Source organism: Panthera leo, chromosome C1, assembly GCF_018350215.1.
Source record: "Panthera leo isolate Ple1 chromosome C1, P.leo_Ple1_pat1.1, whole genome shotgun sequence".
In the NCBI taxonomy this organism is placed as follows: domain Eukaryota; kingdom Metazoa; phylum Chordata; class Mammalia; order Carnivora; family Felidae; genus Panthera; species Panthera leo.
In genome coordinates, this window is record NC_056686.1 from 62,916,490 (window position 1) to 62,930,334 (window position 13,845).

General features: G+C 35.6%; 1 protein-coding gene across 2 annotated transcripts in view; it reads left to right on the forward strand.

Annotated features, from left to right (window-relative positions):
* The window catches only part of MSH4 (mutS homolog 4), an 88,019-nt gene that overhangs the window by 39,841 nt on the left and 34,333 nt on the right, over positions 1 to 13,845 (forward strand). For both annotated transcript variants that reach the window (XM_042952229.1, XM_042952230.1), the window contains exon 9: positions 13,432 to 13,506. In XM_042952229.1, coding sequence (XP_042808163.1) covers positions 13,432 to 13,506 — 75 coding nt within the window. The remainder of the gene's footprint in view (positions 1 to 13,431; positions 13,507 to 13,845) is intronic.

The following is a 13,845-nucleotide window of genomic DNA, read 5'->3' on the forward strand; positions in this document are numbered from 1 at the left end:
ATGTCTTCTTGATGAGTTGACTGCTTTATCATTATAAAATAACCCTCTTTTTCCTTCATAATATGTTTTTGCTCTGAAACCTACTGTGTTTAATATTAATATATCCACTCCAGCTTTTAATTTAATTTTAATTTTAATTTAACTTAATTTTATTTTATTTTTAGAGAGAGACCATGCAGGGGAGAGGGGCAGAGGGAGAGAGGGAATCTCAAGCAGGTTTCATGCTCAGTGCTGAGCCTAGCACAAGGCACCCCTCCAGCTTTCTTTTGACATGTTAACGTGGTATAGCTTTTGCAATTCTTATGCTTTTAACTTATTTGTGTCTTTATATTTAAAGTGGATTTCTTGTAGACAATATATATTTGGGTCTTGCTTTTTGTATACAGAGAATATATTATTTTTAATTGGTGTTTATTCCATTTATGCTTAGTGAGATTATTGATATGTTTTGAGTAAATCTGCCATGATGGTACTTCTTTTTCTATTTATCTCATCTGTTCCCTTTTTCCTTTTTTCTGCCTTCTTCTGGATTGAGTATTTTTTATGACCCAATTTTATGTCCTTTGTTGATTGATTATATAGAACTCATAATTTTTATATTTCATGGGTTGCTTTAGGACTTACACATCTTTAGCTAAATTCAGTCTACTTCAAATAATGTAACATCACCTCACATATGTAAGAACCATACACTATTGGCAACAAAAGCAAAAACAAACAAACTAAAAATCTTTTCACAGCAAAAGAAATGATCAAGAAAATGAAACGGCACCTACAGAATTGGAGAACATATTTGCAAACCATATCTGATGAGATATTATTCAAAATGTGTAAAAAACTCCTACAACTCAATAGCAAGAAAACAATCTGATTTTAAAATGGGCAGAACTAAATAGGTATTCTTCCAAAGCAGACATACAAATAGCCAACAGATATATGAAAAGGTGGTTGGGGCACCTGGGTGGTACAGTCAGATAAACATATAACTTTGGCTCAGGTCATACAGTTTGTGGGTTCAAGCCCTGCATCGGGTTCTGTGCTGACAGCTCAGAATCTGGAACCTGCTTCAGCTTCTGTGTCTCCTTCTCTCTCTGCCCCTTTCCCACTTGCACTCTGTCTCTCTCTCTCTCAAAAATAAATAAACATTAAAAAAAATTTTGTAAAGAAAAGGTGCTCAACATCAATAATCATCAGGAAAATGCAAATTAACACAATAGTGGGATATTCACCTGTTAGAATGGCTGTCATCAAAAAAACCCAAAAAACAAAAAACAAGAGGTAACAAGTGATGATGAGGATGCAGAAAAAAGGGAAACCTTGTGCACTGTTGGTGGGAATGTAAATTGGTACAGCCTATGTGGAAAACAATATGGAAATTCTTCAGAAAGTTAAAAATAGCACTACCATATGATCCAGCAATCCCACTTTTAAGTATATATCTAGAGAAAATGAAAAAAAGATCTCAAAGAGATCATTGCAGCATTATTCACGATTGTCAAGATACAGAAACAACCTAAGTGTTCACTGATACATGAATGGATAGAGAAAATGCAACACGTGCACACACACATACAGGCAGAATATTATGTAGCCAGGAAAAAGAAGGAAATCTTGCCGCTTGCAACAACATGAATTGACCTTGAGGACATTATGCTAAGTGAAATAAGCCAGAAAGAGATATATACTACATAGTATTGGTTATATGTGAAATTTAAATGCATTGTATCAGTTACATGTGAAATCTGAATACATATATACATATGTGCATACGTGGGTACATGCATACATGTATAATGCACATACACACACACAAAAAGACCAAACTCCTAGAAACAGAGGATAGAAGAGTGGTTACCAGGGACTGGAGTGTGGGGGGAAATAGGGAGAAGTTGGTAAAAGGTACAGACTTTCAACTATAACATGAATGAGGTTTGAGGATCTAATGTTAAGCATGGTGACCATAGTTGGTAACACTGTCTTGTATAATTGATATTTGCTAAGAGCGTAGAACTTAAAAGTTCTTCTCACCAAAAAAATATTGAGGAGATGGATATGTTAGTTAATTAATTGGGGGGAATCTTTGCAATGTATATGAGTATCAAATAACCACAATGTGCACTTTAAATATTTTACAATTTTATTTGTTAATTATTCCTCAATAAAGCTGAAATAAAAAGAAAAGAATTTTACAGTAGTGTGCTGCAATTCCCCTTTCCTTCCCATTGGGCTGTTGTCATACATTTTACTTGTACATATATCCTGTAGTTCATTATTTTTTAAAACATAACTTTATTAAGATAAAATTCTCAAAGCATATACTTCACCCATTTAAAGTTTAAAATTCAGTCATTTTTAGTATGTTCACACAGTTGTACCACAATCACTACAGTCAATTTTAGAACATGTTCATCACCCTATAAAGCAACCCTGTACCCATTAGCAATCACTTCCCATTCCCCCCAACCTTTTCCTCCAACCCCCCAGTTCCTGACTTTTACTAGTCTACTATCTGTCTCTATGGATTTGGCGATTCTGGACATTTCATATAAATGGAATCCTACAATGTGTAGTCTTTTGTGACTGGCTTTTTTTTTTACCTAGCATGGTGTTTTCAGGTTAATTCATACTGTAGCATATATCAATACTTGATTATTTTTATTGACAAATAATATTCCATTGTATAGATATGGCACATTTCATTTGTCTATTCATCAAATGTCTATTCATTTGAGTTTCCACTTTTGATTATTATGAATATATTATGAATATTTATGTACAAGTTTTGTGTGCATATAAGTTTTCATTTATCTTGGATATAAACCTAGGGGTAGAATTGCTGGGTCATATGATAACTCTGTTTAAGGAACTGCCAGACTGTTTTCCAAAATTACTGTATGATTTTGCATTCCCACCAGTGAGTCTACGAGGTTCTGATGTCTCCACATCCTTGGCAACACTTGTTATTATCTGACTTTTTGATTGTAGCCATCCTTGTGGGTGTGAAGTAATATCTAGTGTTTTTTATTTGCATTTCCCTGATGATTAATGATGTCGAGCCTCTTTTCATGTGCTTATTGGCCATTTGCATATCTTCCTTGGAGAAGTGTTTATTCATATCCTTTTCTAATTTTTAATTGGGTTCTTTATCTTATTATTGAGTTATAAGAGTTCTTTATATATTTCAGATATAAGGCCCTTATTGAATATATGGTTTGCAAATGTTCTCTATCATTCTTTAGGTTGTTTTTTTACTTTCTTGATGATATCCTTTGACATTACATGTTAACTTCCTGGCAGAAGGATGAATCTTTAACTCTTTATTTTCTCATAAACATGGACACTTCCTTACCTCTCATCACCCAGTAGGGTTACAACATAATCTTAGTAGATAAAAATTAATATGATTATCCATGCTACACAGAGTTGAGCTTGCATAACTTTTTACATGTTTTTTCCTCAGAATGAATAACTTTTTCTATTTGTATGTTTTACTGTATGCTTTCACTAACTCAGGCATAAATATTTCCATCAAGTATCTCAATATCCTCTCAGCAGATTTAAAATATGCTCTCAGTATATTTATTCACTATAGATAATCAGTTTCAACACCTTGAAGATGCCTCTCTCATTGGTTTCTGACCTGTTCCAATCTGGACTGGTTGCCCCTCTGTTTAGTCTACAGCTGTGGCCCCAGGTTTCTCTTCAGCATTTTTCTGTCTCTCCTGTGTTGAATCTCGTTTTTTTGTGTCCCAGGTTGTCTTCTGATTTGGCTTACTCTCTCCTTTTTTGTAGAGCATATTCTCTAGAGCACATTCTGAAAAACAATGAGACTGCATTTCTGAAATGTTTTATTATTCTCTCATAATTGATTGATAGCTGAAAATCAAATTCTATCCAGGAAATAATTTTCCTTCAGAATTGGGAGGTACTTCTCCACTGTCTTGTAGCTTATAATGTTCCTATTGACAAGGTGAAACCATTGAGATATCCTGACTTTGCCCCCTCCATTCTCTGGTAGCATGTAAGATCTTTAAAAGGTTTCAACCTTTTAAAAAAAGGTTTATTTAAAAAAATAAAAATTAAATAAAATCTCAAACCTTCAGAAAATTTGCAAATACATTACAAAAAACTTCTCTTTTTTTTTTTTTAATTTTAAGAGTAACTTGCTGGGGCGCCTGGGTGGCTCAGTCGGTTAAGCATCCGGCTTCGGCTCAGGTCATGATCTCGCGGTCTGTGGGTTCGAGCCCCGCGTCAGGCTCTGTGCTGACAGCTCAGAGCCTGGAGCCTGTTTCAGATTCTATGTCTCCCTCTTTCTCTGACCCTCCCCTGTTCATGCTCTCTCTCTCTCTCTGTCTCAAAAATAAATAAATGTTAAAAAAAAAAAAAGAGTAACTTGCTGACATGATGTTCTTTCACTGCCAAATACATTAGTATTTCTTATAAACAAGGATATTCTTCTAGTCAACCACAATAAATCTTCAAAGTAAGGAAATTAACAGTGATAATACCTTTAATTCTCAGGCCCGATTCAAGTTTTGCTAATTGTGCTGATAATGTCCTTTCACAGGAAAAGGATTCAGTTGAGATGCAGAAAATTGCCTTTAGTTTTTTGTCTATTTAGGCTTCAGTCATGACCTTGACATTTGAAAATTACAGGTCTGTTATTATCTTTCAGTTTGGGTTTATCTGATGTTTCCTCATTATTAGATTCAGGTAATGTATCTTTGGTAGGACTATCACAGAAATGAGGCAGTGTTCTTATGACATCTTATCAGATGGCTCATGATTTTGATTTGTTCCATTATGATGATGATAACTTTGTGTACTTGATTGAAGGGGTTTTTTTTTGCTTCTCCACTATAAAATTACTATTTTCCTTATGTAATTAAAAGTATTCTCTGGGGAGGTACTTTGAGACTATGTAAATATCCTATTATCAAATGTTCATTGTATTTAATCTCTGTGGATTCATGGTTTCATATTAAATTGGTTATAATCCTTTACTGTCAATATTACTATCCATATTTATTTTGAATCTCAAATTGTTTCAGATTTGACTAGCACAAGCCCCTTTTAATTGGTCTCTAAGTCCTTTGGAAATACACCCATCATTCTTTGAGCCCTTATCACTTTTTGGCTCAAGAAAATGAACCAGGCTTTTTTTGTACTTTCTCTGCCTAGCCTTTGAGTTAGCCAGTTCCCCCCAGGAGCTCTGGTTCATTTTAATGGGCTATGACATTTAGAAATCAAGATCTGGGCACTGGGCAGTCTTTACTTTTGGGGTGTCACTGCTCCCAAGCCTTCTCATGAATAGGGAATAAGTATACATATATGAGTAAATGTATAAATATATACACATTTACCTCTATATTTATTTCTATATCCATCTGTACAATTGAAAACTATCAGTTCACAACAATACCTCCAATTTCAGTTTAACATCCCAAGGTTCATATTCATTTTCTCTACTTCAATATTAGTAACTCCCTTCTCTGACAATGAGAAATCTGGCTCTCAGTATCCTTAATATATTAGCATATTTGACCCATCTATGTGACCAGTCTCTGACTGCTGCCACTCTCTGTCCTATGATGTTATCCTCATTGTTGCCTGTGTTCTAGCATTCTCTACTAAACCATCCTTCTCCATCTCACCTCTCTCGGGTTCTGATACTCTGTATTAAAATGCCCTCCTACACAGAGACTTTCCATAGGTTTTACTACACCAGGCTGCCTTCTCTCCCCTTGTGTGGATACCCTCTTGACCTTGTTCAGGTTCATATACTCTGTGCTGGGCAGCCCTCCATTATGGTACCTTCCTTCTCCTTCTGTGCTGTACCACCTCTCCATTCTTACTTTGTTCTGGCTTTGCTTCTCCCATACCAGGGATGCTCTCTTCTTCCTGTTTGGACCCTGAAAACTAATATTAAAACACAGTGTTCATATTAAAATAAAATTATTTCTTAATATACAGGGAAGGTTCTTCATTTTACTTTTGGATATACTTTTGCTAGTGTGTGTCATTAACCTTTTATTCTCTCTCTCTCTCTTTCTCTCTCTCTTTCTCTCTCTCTCTCTCTCTCTTTCTCTCTCTCTCTCTCTCTCTCTCTCTCCCCACGAACACACACACACACACACACCTTTTTTTTCACTTGTTTAGCTGTCTTTTTGGAGCCGTTAAATATTTTAGGACTTTCAGAGACTTAAAATGAACAATCAGTTACGAATAAAAACATAGAGAGCCTTTATGATCTTTTGCCAGATTCCACTGCCTTGGGTGATATTTTCAAATAAAAAATATCTTGAGAAACAGTTTTACTTATGAATGACATGTTTTACACAGAAAAATGCAATGCAGCATAGGAATAGGACACTCTATACTACTGATACTGGCCACTCTATACTGATAATTAGTATGTTTACTAGCTCCCTATGGCTTCTGAAACAAAATACTAGTCACTGTATGGCTTGAGACAAGATAAATATATTGCCTCACAGTTCTGGAGGCTGGAAGTCTGAAATCAAGATGTCAACAGGCTGGGCCATATTTCCTCTGAAACCTATAGGGGAATCCTTTCTTGCCTCTTCCTAGCTTTTGGTGGTTTGTTGGCAGTCTTTATTGCTCTTTGGCTTTCTGCTGCATAACTGCAGTCTCTCCCTTCCTTGTCACATGGCAGTCTCCCTGTGTGTCTTCACATGGCTGTCTTTTACATGTAACCCAGTCATATTGAATTAAGAGTCTACCCTATTACAGTATGATATCATCTTAACTCATTGCCTGTACAATGGCCCTGTTTGCAAATAAGATCACATTTTGAAGTACTGAGTGTTAAGACTTTGACAAATATTTTTGGGGGGACACAATTCAACCCATCATGGTATATAAACTAAGGCTTCATTTCATTTTTTTTTTATAGGAAAAAATCCTCAGATTATACCTAAGAGCAGTCTTTTTGTTGTTAACTCATGTAATATATAGTATTATATAGTCATACAGCCTCATAATTTAGTGTCACTAGCTATAAGAATTAGTAACATACATGTTTTCGTTTTGTTTTATTTTGCATTAGACTGTTTCTGGTAATATTAAGAAGGGAATGTTAGTTTGGCCAACTAGCTCTCTCATAAATATCTTTCATTAGCTAGCCAGCATCTGTAATCAGTTTGACTCTCAGACTTTAGGAAAGTCATCTGGGGAAGATTTAAGGTAATTATGTAAGCTGAGAATCTGGACTCCTTTTTTCCTGTCCAGAAAAGAAAATCAATAGCTACTTCTAAGATTTTTAAGGATCGGTGTTACTTTCCATATCCTTTTTAGTTTTGGAGGGACTGGTCCTAGCTGTAAATATTTTCCTAATTAGCACATCAGTCCTTTGTGGAAGCCTTTAAAATACTTTTCAGATTTACTAATTCTTGTGGAACCCTAAGCAATATATTGACTTCATACATGATTCGTGAATTTCAGTATTCCTTATACTGTTTCTTAGTTGCTGTTTTTTTTTCTTAACCATCTGGAGATATACTTTAAATTAAGCTCTTTCCTCATTTGATATAAGCATGTATATCTTAATTAAACACAATATTTACTAAATTAGTTCAGACTTGTGCTGGTTAAATTGCATGATTTGCCAAAACTTGTGAATGAACTAAATCTTCCATTGGCTGAATTATATGATTATCTTAAACTTCTAAACGAACTAAATTTTCTCTGAAAATTTCCAGTGTGGAATTATTTGCCTAAGATGAGTTCTTATACTTTCTTCTTAAGAATATTGATTTTAGAAAATGGTGTTTTCTGGATCATCATATTCCCTGAGAATGAAACTTAAATTTCCTTATTTTGATTAACCTGAATGTCTTTTCTTTCTATATAATATTTATAACCTTACTTTCAATGTATTGCATAAAGAATGCTCATATTTTCCATTTTAAACATCCAAAATACTTCCTCCAACATTTGAAAATTTTGATATTAAAGAAGTTTTTCTGGGGTGCCTGGCTGGCTCCATCAGAGCATGTGACTCTTGAACTCAGGGTTGTGAATTCAAACCCCACATTGGGCATAGAACTCACTTAATTTAAAAAGAGGACTATTTACACCCTTTTAAAAAACAAAAAAAGCAAGTTTTTCCAAGTTCTTATCCAAATATCTTTGCTTTATTTTGAATAACTTTTAATTTTTTTCCCACTGATGTTAGGCTGCCATATAGAATATCTAGTACAGTACATTGCTTTTTAAAAATTTATTCAACAAGTTATTTTACTAAGCATTGCAACAAGTTCTAGGGATCCAATAAGAAGTAAGTCTCTAATCCAAAAGAATTTATAATCGAGTGGAGATTGGGGTAAAAAAAACAATTACAGCATAGTATTATCAGAAACTCTAAGGGATATTATATTCTAACCTACTTGCAAGCTAACAAGTTAGCCTGCCAGTTTGGTAGATGCTGACAGAAGACACAAGACTCCTGGGTCAGAGAGACAGGACTTTAGTATTTAGAACAAGCAGTAGCTAGAGTATTAGCATTTTCTTAGATTGATTCCCCAAACTCCATTTCCCACTGGGTGAAGTGAAGAGAGCCAGGTGACCCCCGCACATGCAGTGTGTTATACAGGGGAGAATTTCAGAGATTAGGGAACCTGGATCTTTTATAACGAGCAATAAGTATTTTGCCTACTGTTCTGGAGGAGATATCATCTTAATCTTCTGAGACTGTAAACAAACTCACCCTTTGCTTTAGAAGGAGACACTGTATCTTTCAAAACTACTCACTATACAAACATCTTTGAAAAGACTGTCCAGAACAAAGGCAGTCAGTGTCTTTGCTCAGAAGATAGGCAAAAATGCAAAAGGCCAGTAGAGAATTAGCTCCTAATTCCCTGTGAAGAGATTCTCTCTCTTGTCAGCTTTGAAGAAGAAAGTTGTAAAGAGACCCTGAATTAGTTGTCTATTGCTGCATAACAAATTACCATGACCATAGTGGCTTAAAACTGCACATATTTATTATCTCCAAGTTCCTGTGAATCAGAAGTCTATGTACATTCTAGCTTGATTCTCTGCTTAGGGTCTCTCAGCATGCAGTTAAGATGTCATCCAAGGTGGAATACTCACATGGAGTACTCAACTAGGGAAGGATCTATGTACCCACTCTTGTGGTGTTGGCAATATTTAGTTCTTGCAACTGTAGGATTCATGGCAGCTTACTTCTTAGAAGCCAGCAAAGTGTAGAGAGATTAGAGAGGGATACAGAGAAGGAACAAACAGGGAAGAAAGCATCAGTGATATGAAAGTGTAAGAGTATCTGTATGCTTGTAGTAAGAGCTCCTCTACAGCAGAATTTCTCAACCTAGGCATGATAGACATTTTGGGCTGGATAATTCTTTTCCTGTCCCATGTGTTCTAGGATGTTTAGCAGTAACCTTGGCTTCTACCCACTAAATGCTAATAGAATCTCTCTGGTTGTAACAACCAAAAATGCCTTCAAGCATTGCCAAAGTGAACATCCACGTAATGACCACTCAGGTAAAGAAATAGGTGTTTTGCTATTACTTTAAAAACTCTAGTTTTGCTTCTTTCGTTCATTATTCTCTCCCTCCCTCCAAAAAGAAACTACTTTTTTGTAATGGTGTTCTTGTTTTTCTTTCTAATCTAGTTTTACCCATTATTTAAAAAAACTTCACATATAAGGAAACATTCATCTGCATTTTTTATATGTGGCTTTGTTTGGCCAACATTATGTTTGTGAGATTTAACTATGTTGTTGCATTTATCTATAGCTCATTTATTTCTATAGCTATGTAGTCTTTCACTGTATGAATATACCATTATTTATTTCACTGTTGGAATTTTTAAATTTTTTTTATTAAAAAAAATTTTTTTAACATTTATTTATTTTTGAGAGACAGAGAGAGACAGAGCATGAGCAGGGGAGGGGCAGAGAGAGAGAGAAGGAGACACAGAATCTGAAGCAGGCTGTAGGCTCTGAGCAAGCTGTCAGCACAGAGCCTGATGCGGGGCTCGAACCCACAAACTGTGAGATCATGACCTGAGCCGAAGCCAGATGCTCAACCAACTGAGCCACCCTGGCGCCCCTTCACTGTTGGACTTTTGAGTTGTTGACAGTTTCTGGAAATTACAAATAATATTGCTAAACAATATTGTAAATATTTCCTTATATAACTGTGCACATATTTTTATTGGGCACATAGTTTGGAGTGGAATTTCTGAGTCATGAGGAATGCATATCTTCAACTTGAGTAGATAATGAAAATGTTTTTCAGAATGATCGTATCAATTTATACTCCTACTAGCAGTGTATGTGAATTCCCATTACTCCTCCCCCAAACCTAATATTATCAGTTTAAAAATTTTAGCCATAGTGATTGGTAGCTAGTGGTATTTCATTGTGTTCTTAATTTGCATTTTTCTGTTAATGAGGTTGAACATCCTTTCATACGTATATTGACCATTTGAATATCTTCTTTTGTGAATGTCTCTTGCCGATTTTGGGTTATCTTTTTTTGGGGTTTGTAGAGCTTTTATGATTCCTTGGTTGTTTTTGTGTGTTGCACAAATCTTTTCCCATTTCACTGACTTTTTTACCCAGTGTTGTAGAGTAGATATTGTTGCTGTGCCACCCATATCCCCTTGGCATTCACTTTTGTACAAGGAAGTCTTCTTACTACAAACAACTGAAACTCACTGCCTGAGAACTTTCTTTAGCCACATGAGAAACTTGAGGGTAATCAGGGAGTGGTTGCCCAGCAATAGATCTTAACCAATACCAAACAGGAGTTGGTTAATAAATATGCCATTTTCCTTACTTCTGGAGATAGCTTCTGAAGCTTACTCTACACCATCTCTGAATGGTCTCCAGCAGGATTGAGCCACGGTGCCATGTAGCGATATCATGATCAGCAGTGTATCCTGTATTGCTGCTCTTCCCTACTCTCTTGCCTGTACTTCTTAGAATCACTGTTCAATTATTATTTTTTTTTAACGTTTATTTATTTTGGAGACAGAGAGAGACAGAGCATGAACGGGGGAGGGTCAGAGAGAGGGAGACACAGAATCCGAAACAGGCTCCAGGCTCAGAGCTGTCAGCACAGAGCCCGACACGGGGCTTGAACTCACGGACCGCGAGATCATGACCTGAGCCTAAGTCGGCCGCTTAACTGACTGAGCCACCCAGGTGCCCCAAATATGCAGGAGTACTATTAACTATAGTCACCATGCTGTCCATTACATCCTCATGACTTGTTTAGTTTACAACTGGAGGTTTGTGCCTTTGACCTCCTTCTTCCATTTTGCCCACCCCCTGCCTCTGGCAGCCCCTCGTCTATTCTCTGTGTCTATGAGCTTGGTTTTTTCTTTGTTTTTAGATTCCACATATCAGTGAGATCTTTGTTGACTTTCTTTGCGTGACTTATTAGAAGTTCTTAATTTAAATGTAGATCCTAGTTTATGCCTTTTCCTTTATAGTGGTTGTTGTATCCTGCATAAGAAGTCTTTACCTACCCCAATGTCTTGACTGTACCCGTGGGATTTTAATTTATGGAGATGACTAAGTGATGACATAGGCTGATGTTATTAAAAGAAGATTTTTATTACTTATGATTTCTGAGAGAGAGGAGCTTGCAACATGGGGTCACATGGGGAAGTACCAGCGTTGGTCAGGAGCCAAAGGAATGAGGGGACAATATCACAAAAGCCTTTATTACTACAGGAGTGAGAAGTTGTTAGGTGGAAATGTCCCCTATTAGGTAGAAAGCAAAAACACAGATGTTGGAGTTTGTGGTTGTAGGGTTTGTAATATGATTTCTGTGCACCCACAAAAACCAGACCATGGGAGAGATATAGGCAACTTTGGCCATTAGTTTGGCCCTGTGATTAATGTATGTCAAATCATCAATTATAAAATTTCTAAAAGTTGACAAACTTAAAAAAAAAAAAAAAATGGTGCCTGGGTGGCTCAGTCATTTAAGCATCTGACTCTTCAGCTCAGGTCATGATCTCATGGTTTGTGAGACTGACCTCTGTGTCTAGCTTTGTGCTCACAGTGTAGAGCCTGCTTGCGATTCTCTCCCTTTCTGCTCCTCTCCCACATGCACACACTTTCTCTCCCTTGAAATAAAGAAACTTAAATAACTTAGTTAGAACACCCAAGGTAGTAAAGATATTCTTCTTTCATATATTCCAGATGTTTTATTGTTTCACTTTTTTGTATTTAGATCTGTAATCCATTTGGAATTGATATTTCTATGTGGTTTGAGGAAGGGGGCCACATTTCCTTTTTTTTCATACAGAGTCATAATCTTGTTGGTATCATTTATAGAAAAGACTATCATTTCCCCATTAGTCTATAGTCAGCCTTTGTCGTAAGTCAAATGCTTGGGTTAAATCATATGTTTGGGTCTATTTCTAGACTCTGTCCCATTGGTCCTTCTCTCTGTCCTTGTGCTAATGCCACAGTTTTTTTTAATTGCTCTAACTTTATTATAATCTGATATTCATTAGAGTTAATCCTTCTACCTTGTTCTTCAAGGGCAAATTGGTATTTTTGGAAGATATTCTCCTTTGGTAATAGGGATGAAAGTTGTCTTCTGTTTGGTGACTATTACTTATTTTTAATCTTCTGAGCATGAGGTAACTTGTTTTGGGGCTAATAACATTTATTTTGGTATTTCTTCTTAATTGGCTCATATGGTCACTGAACAGTCCAGGTATTGTGCAATAAGGATATAGGTCAGAAGGCTACAAAAAGAAACAGTGCTATATCAAGTACATTATATCATAATGTGAATCCGGAAACCCCTTGTCTGTATTGGCAGATTTGTTCATTCAGAAAAAATTCTTCATTTCCCCAGGTTTAGTACCACTGTTTGGTTCTAGGGATAGTATAATTTGATTTATAAAAAGTTCATTTATAAAATTTTGAATGCTAATGTTGCTTTACCTTGAAAAACTATAATTAATTTGGACAACTAGAATTACGGAAATTGTTTTACTTGCACAAACAGGAACCAGTGAGGGAAATTTGTCATTCTGTAGCTATCTGGGAGGTTTGGATGAAGCTTTTCAAATATCATCTTGCCACAAATACCCTTTGTGCCTTTTTCAGTTAATCGTAGTCTCTTGGTACCGTTCAGGATTGAACTGTTTCTCCTATCACTACTGTAGGTTAAGCTGGACCCAAAGGGCTGAAGTAGAAATGAAAGTTGGACACAATGAGATGAACTCTCCTCATTGTCAGACTTTCTGGAAACTAGTGCACTAGGCTTATGATGGGTCAGTAATTGTAACTATCGTCTATATTGTCTATGCTGAGTACGTTCATATATAAAAATGTATGAATATGATCAGTGTAGAATATTCAAGAGGAAAACCCATTCTTGTATTGTGTATTTATGGTGTCCACATTTATCTTAATAGGTTAATGCAGCTGAATCAAAGATAACAAATTTAATATACCTAAAACATACCTTGGAACTTGTGGATCCTTTAAAGGTAACTTTAGCTGTATATTGTACAAAACATGTCTAGCATCAGTTTTTAAAAAAACTTTTTGTCTCAAAATAATTTCAAATTTAGATAAAGTTGCAAGAATAGTATAATAAATTTCCGTATTCTCTCCTTACTCACACAACAGACACTACCAATTATTATACTTATCATTACTCTTACTGAACTATTTGAAAATTACAGTACCTAAATACTAAAGTGTATATCTCTGAGAACAAAGATGTTTTCTTAAATAAACATGGTGTAATTAAAAAAATTAGGATATTTAACATTGATCCAATACTATTATGTGTACAATATGTTCAAAATTTTCTAATTGTTTTA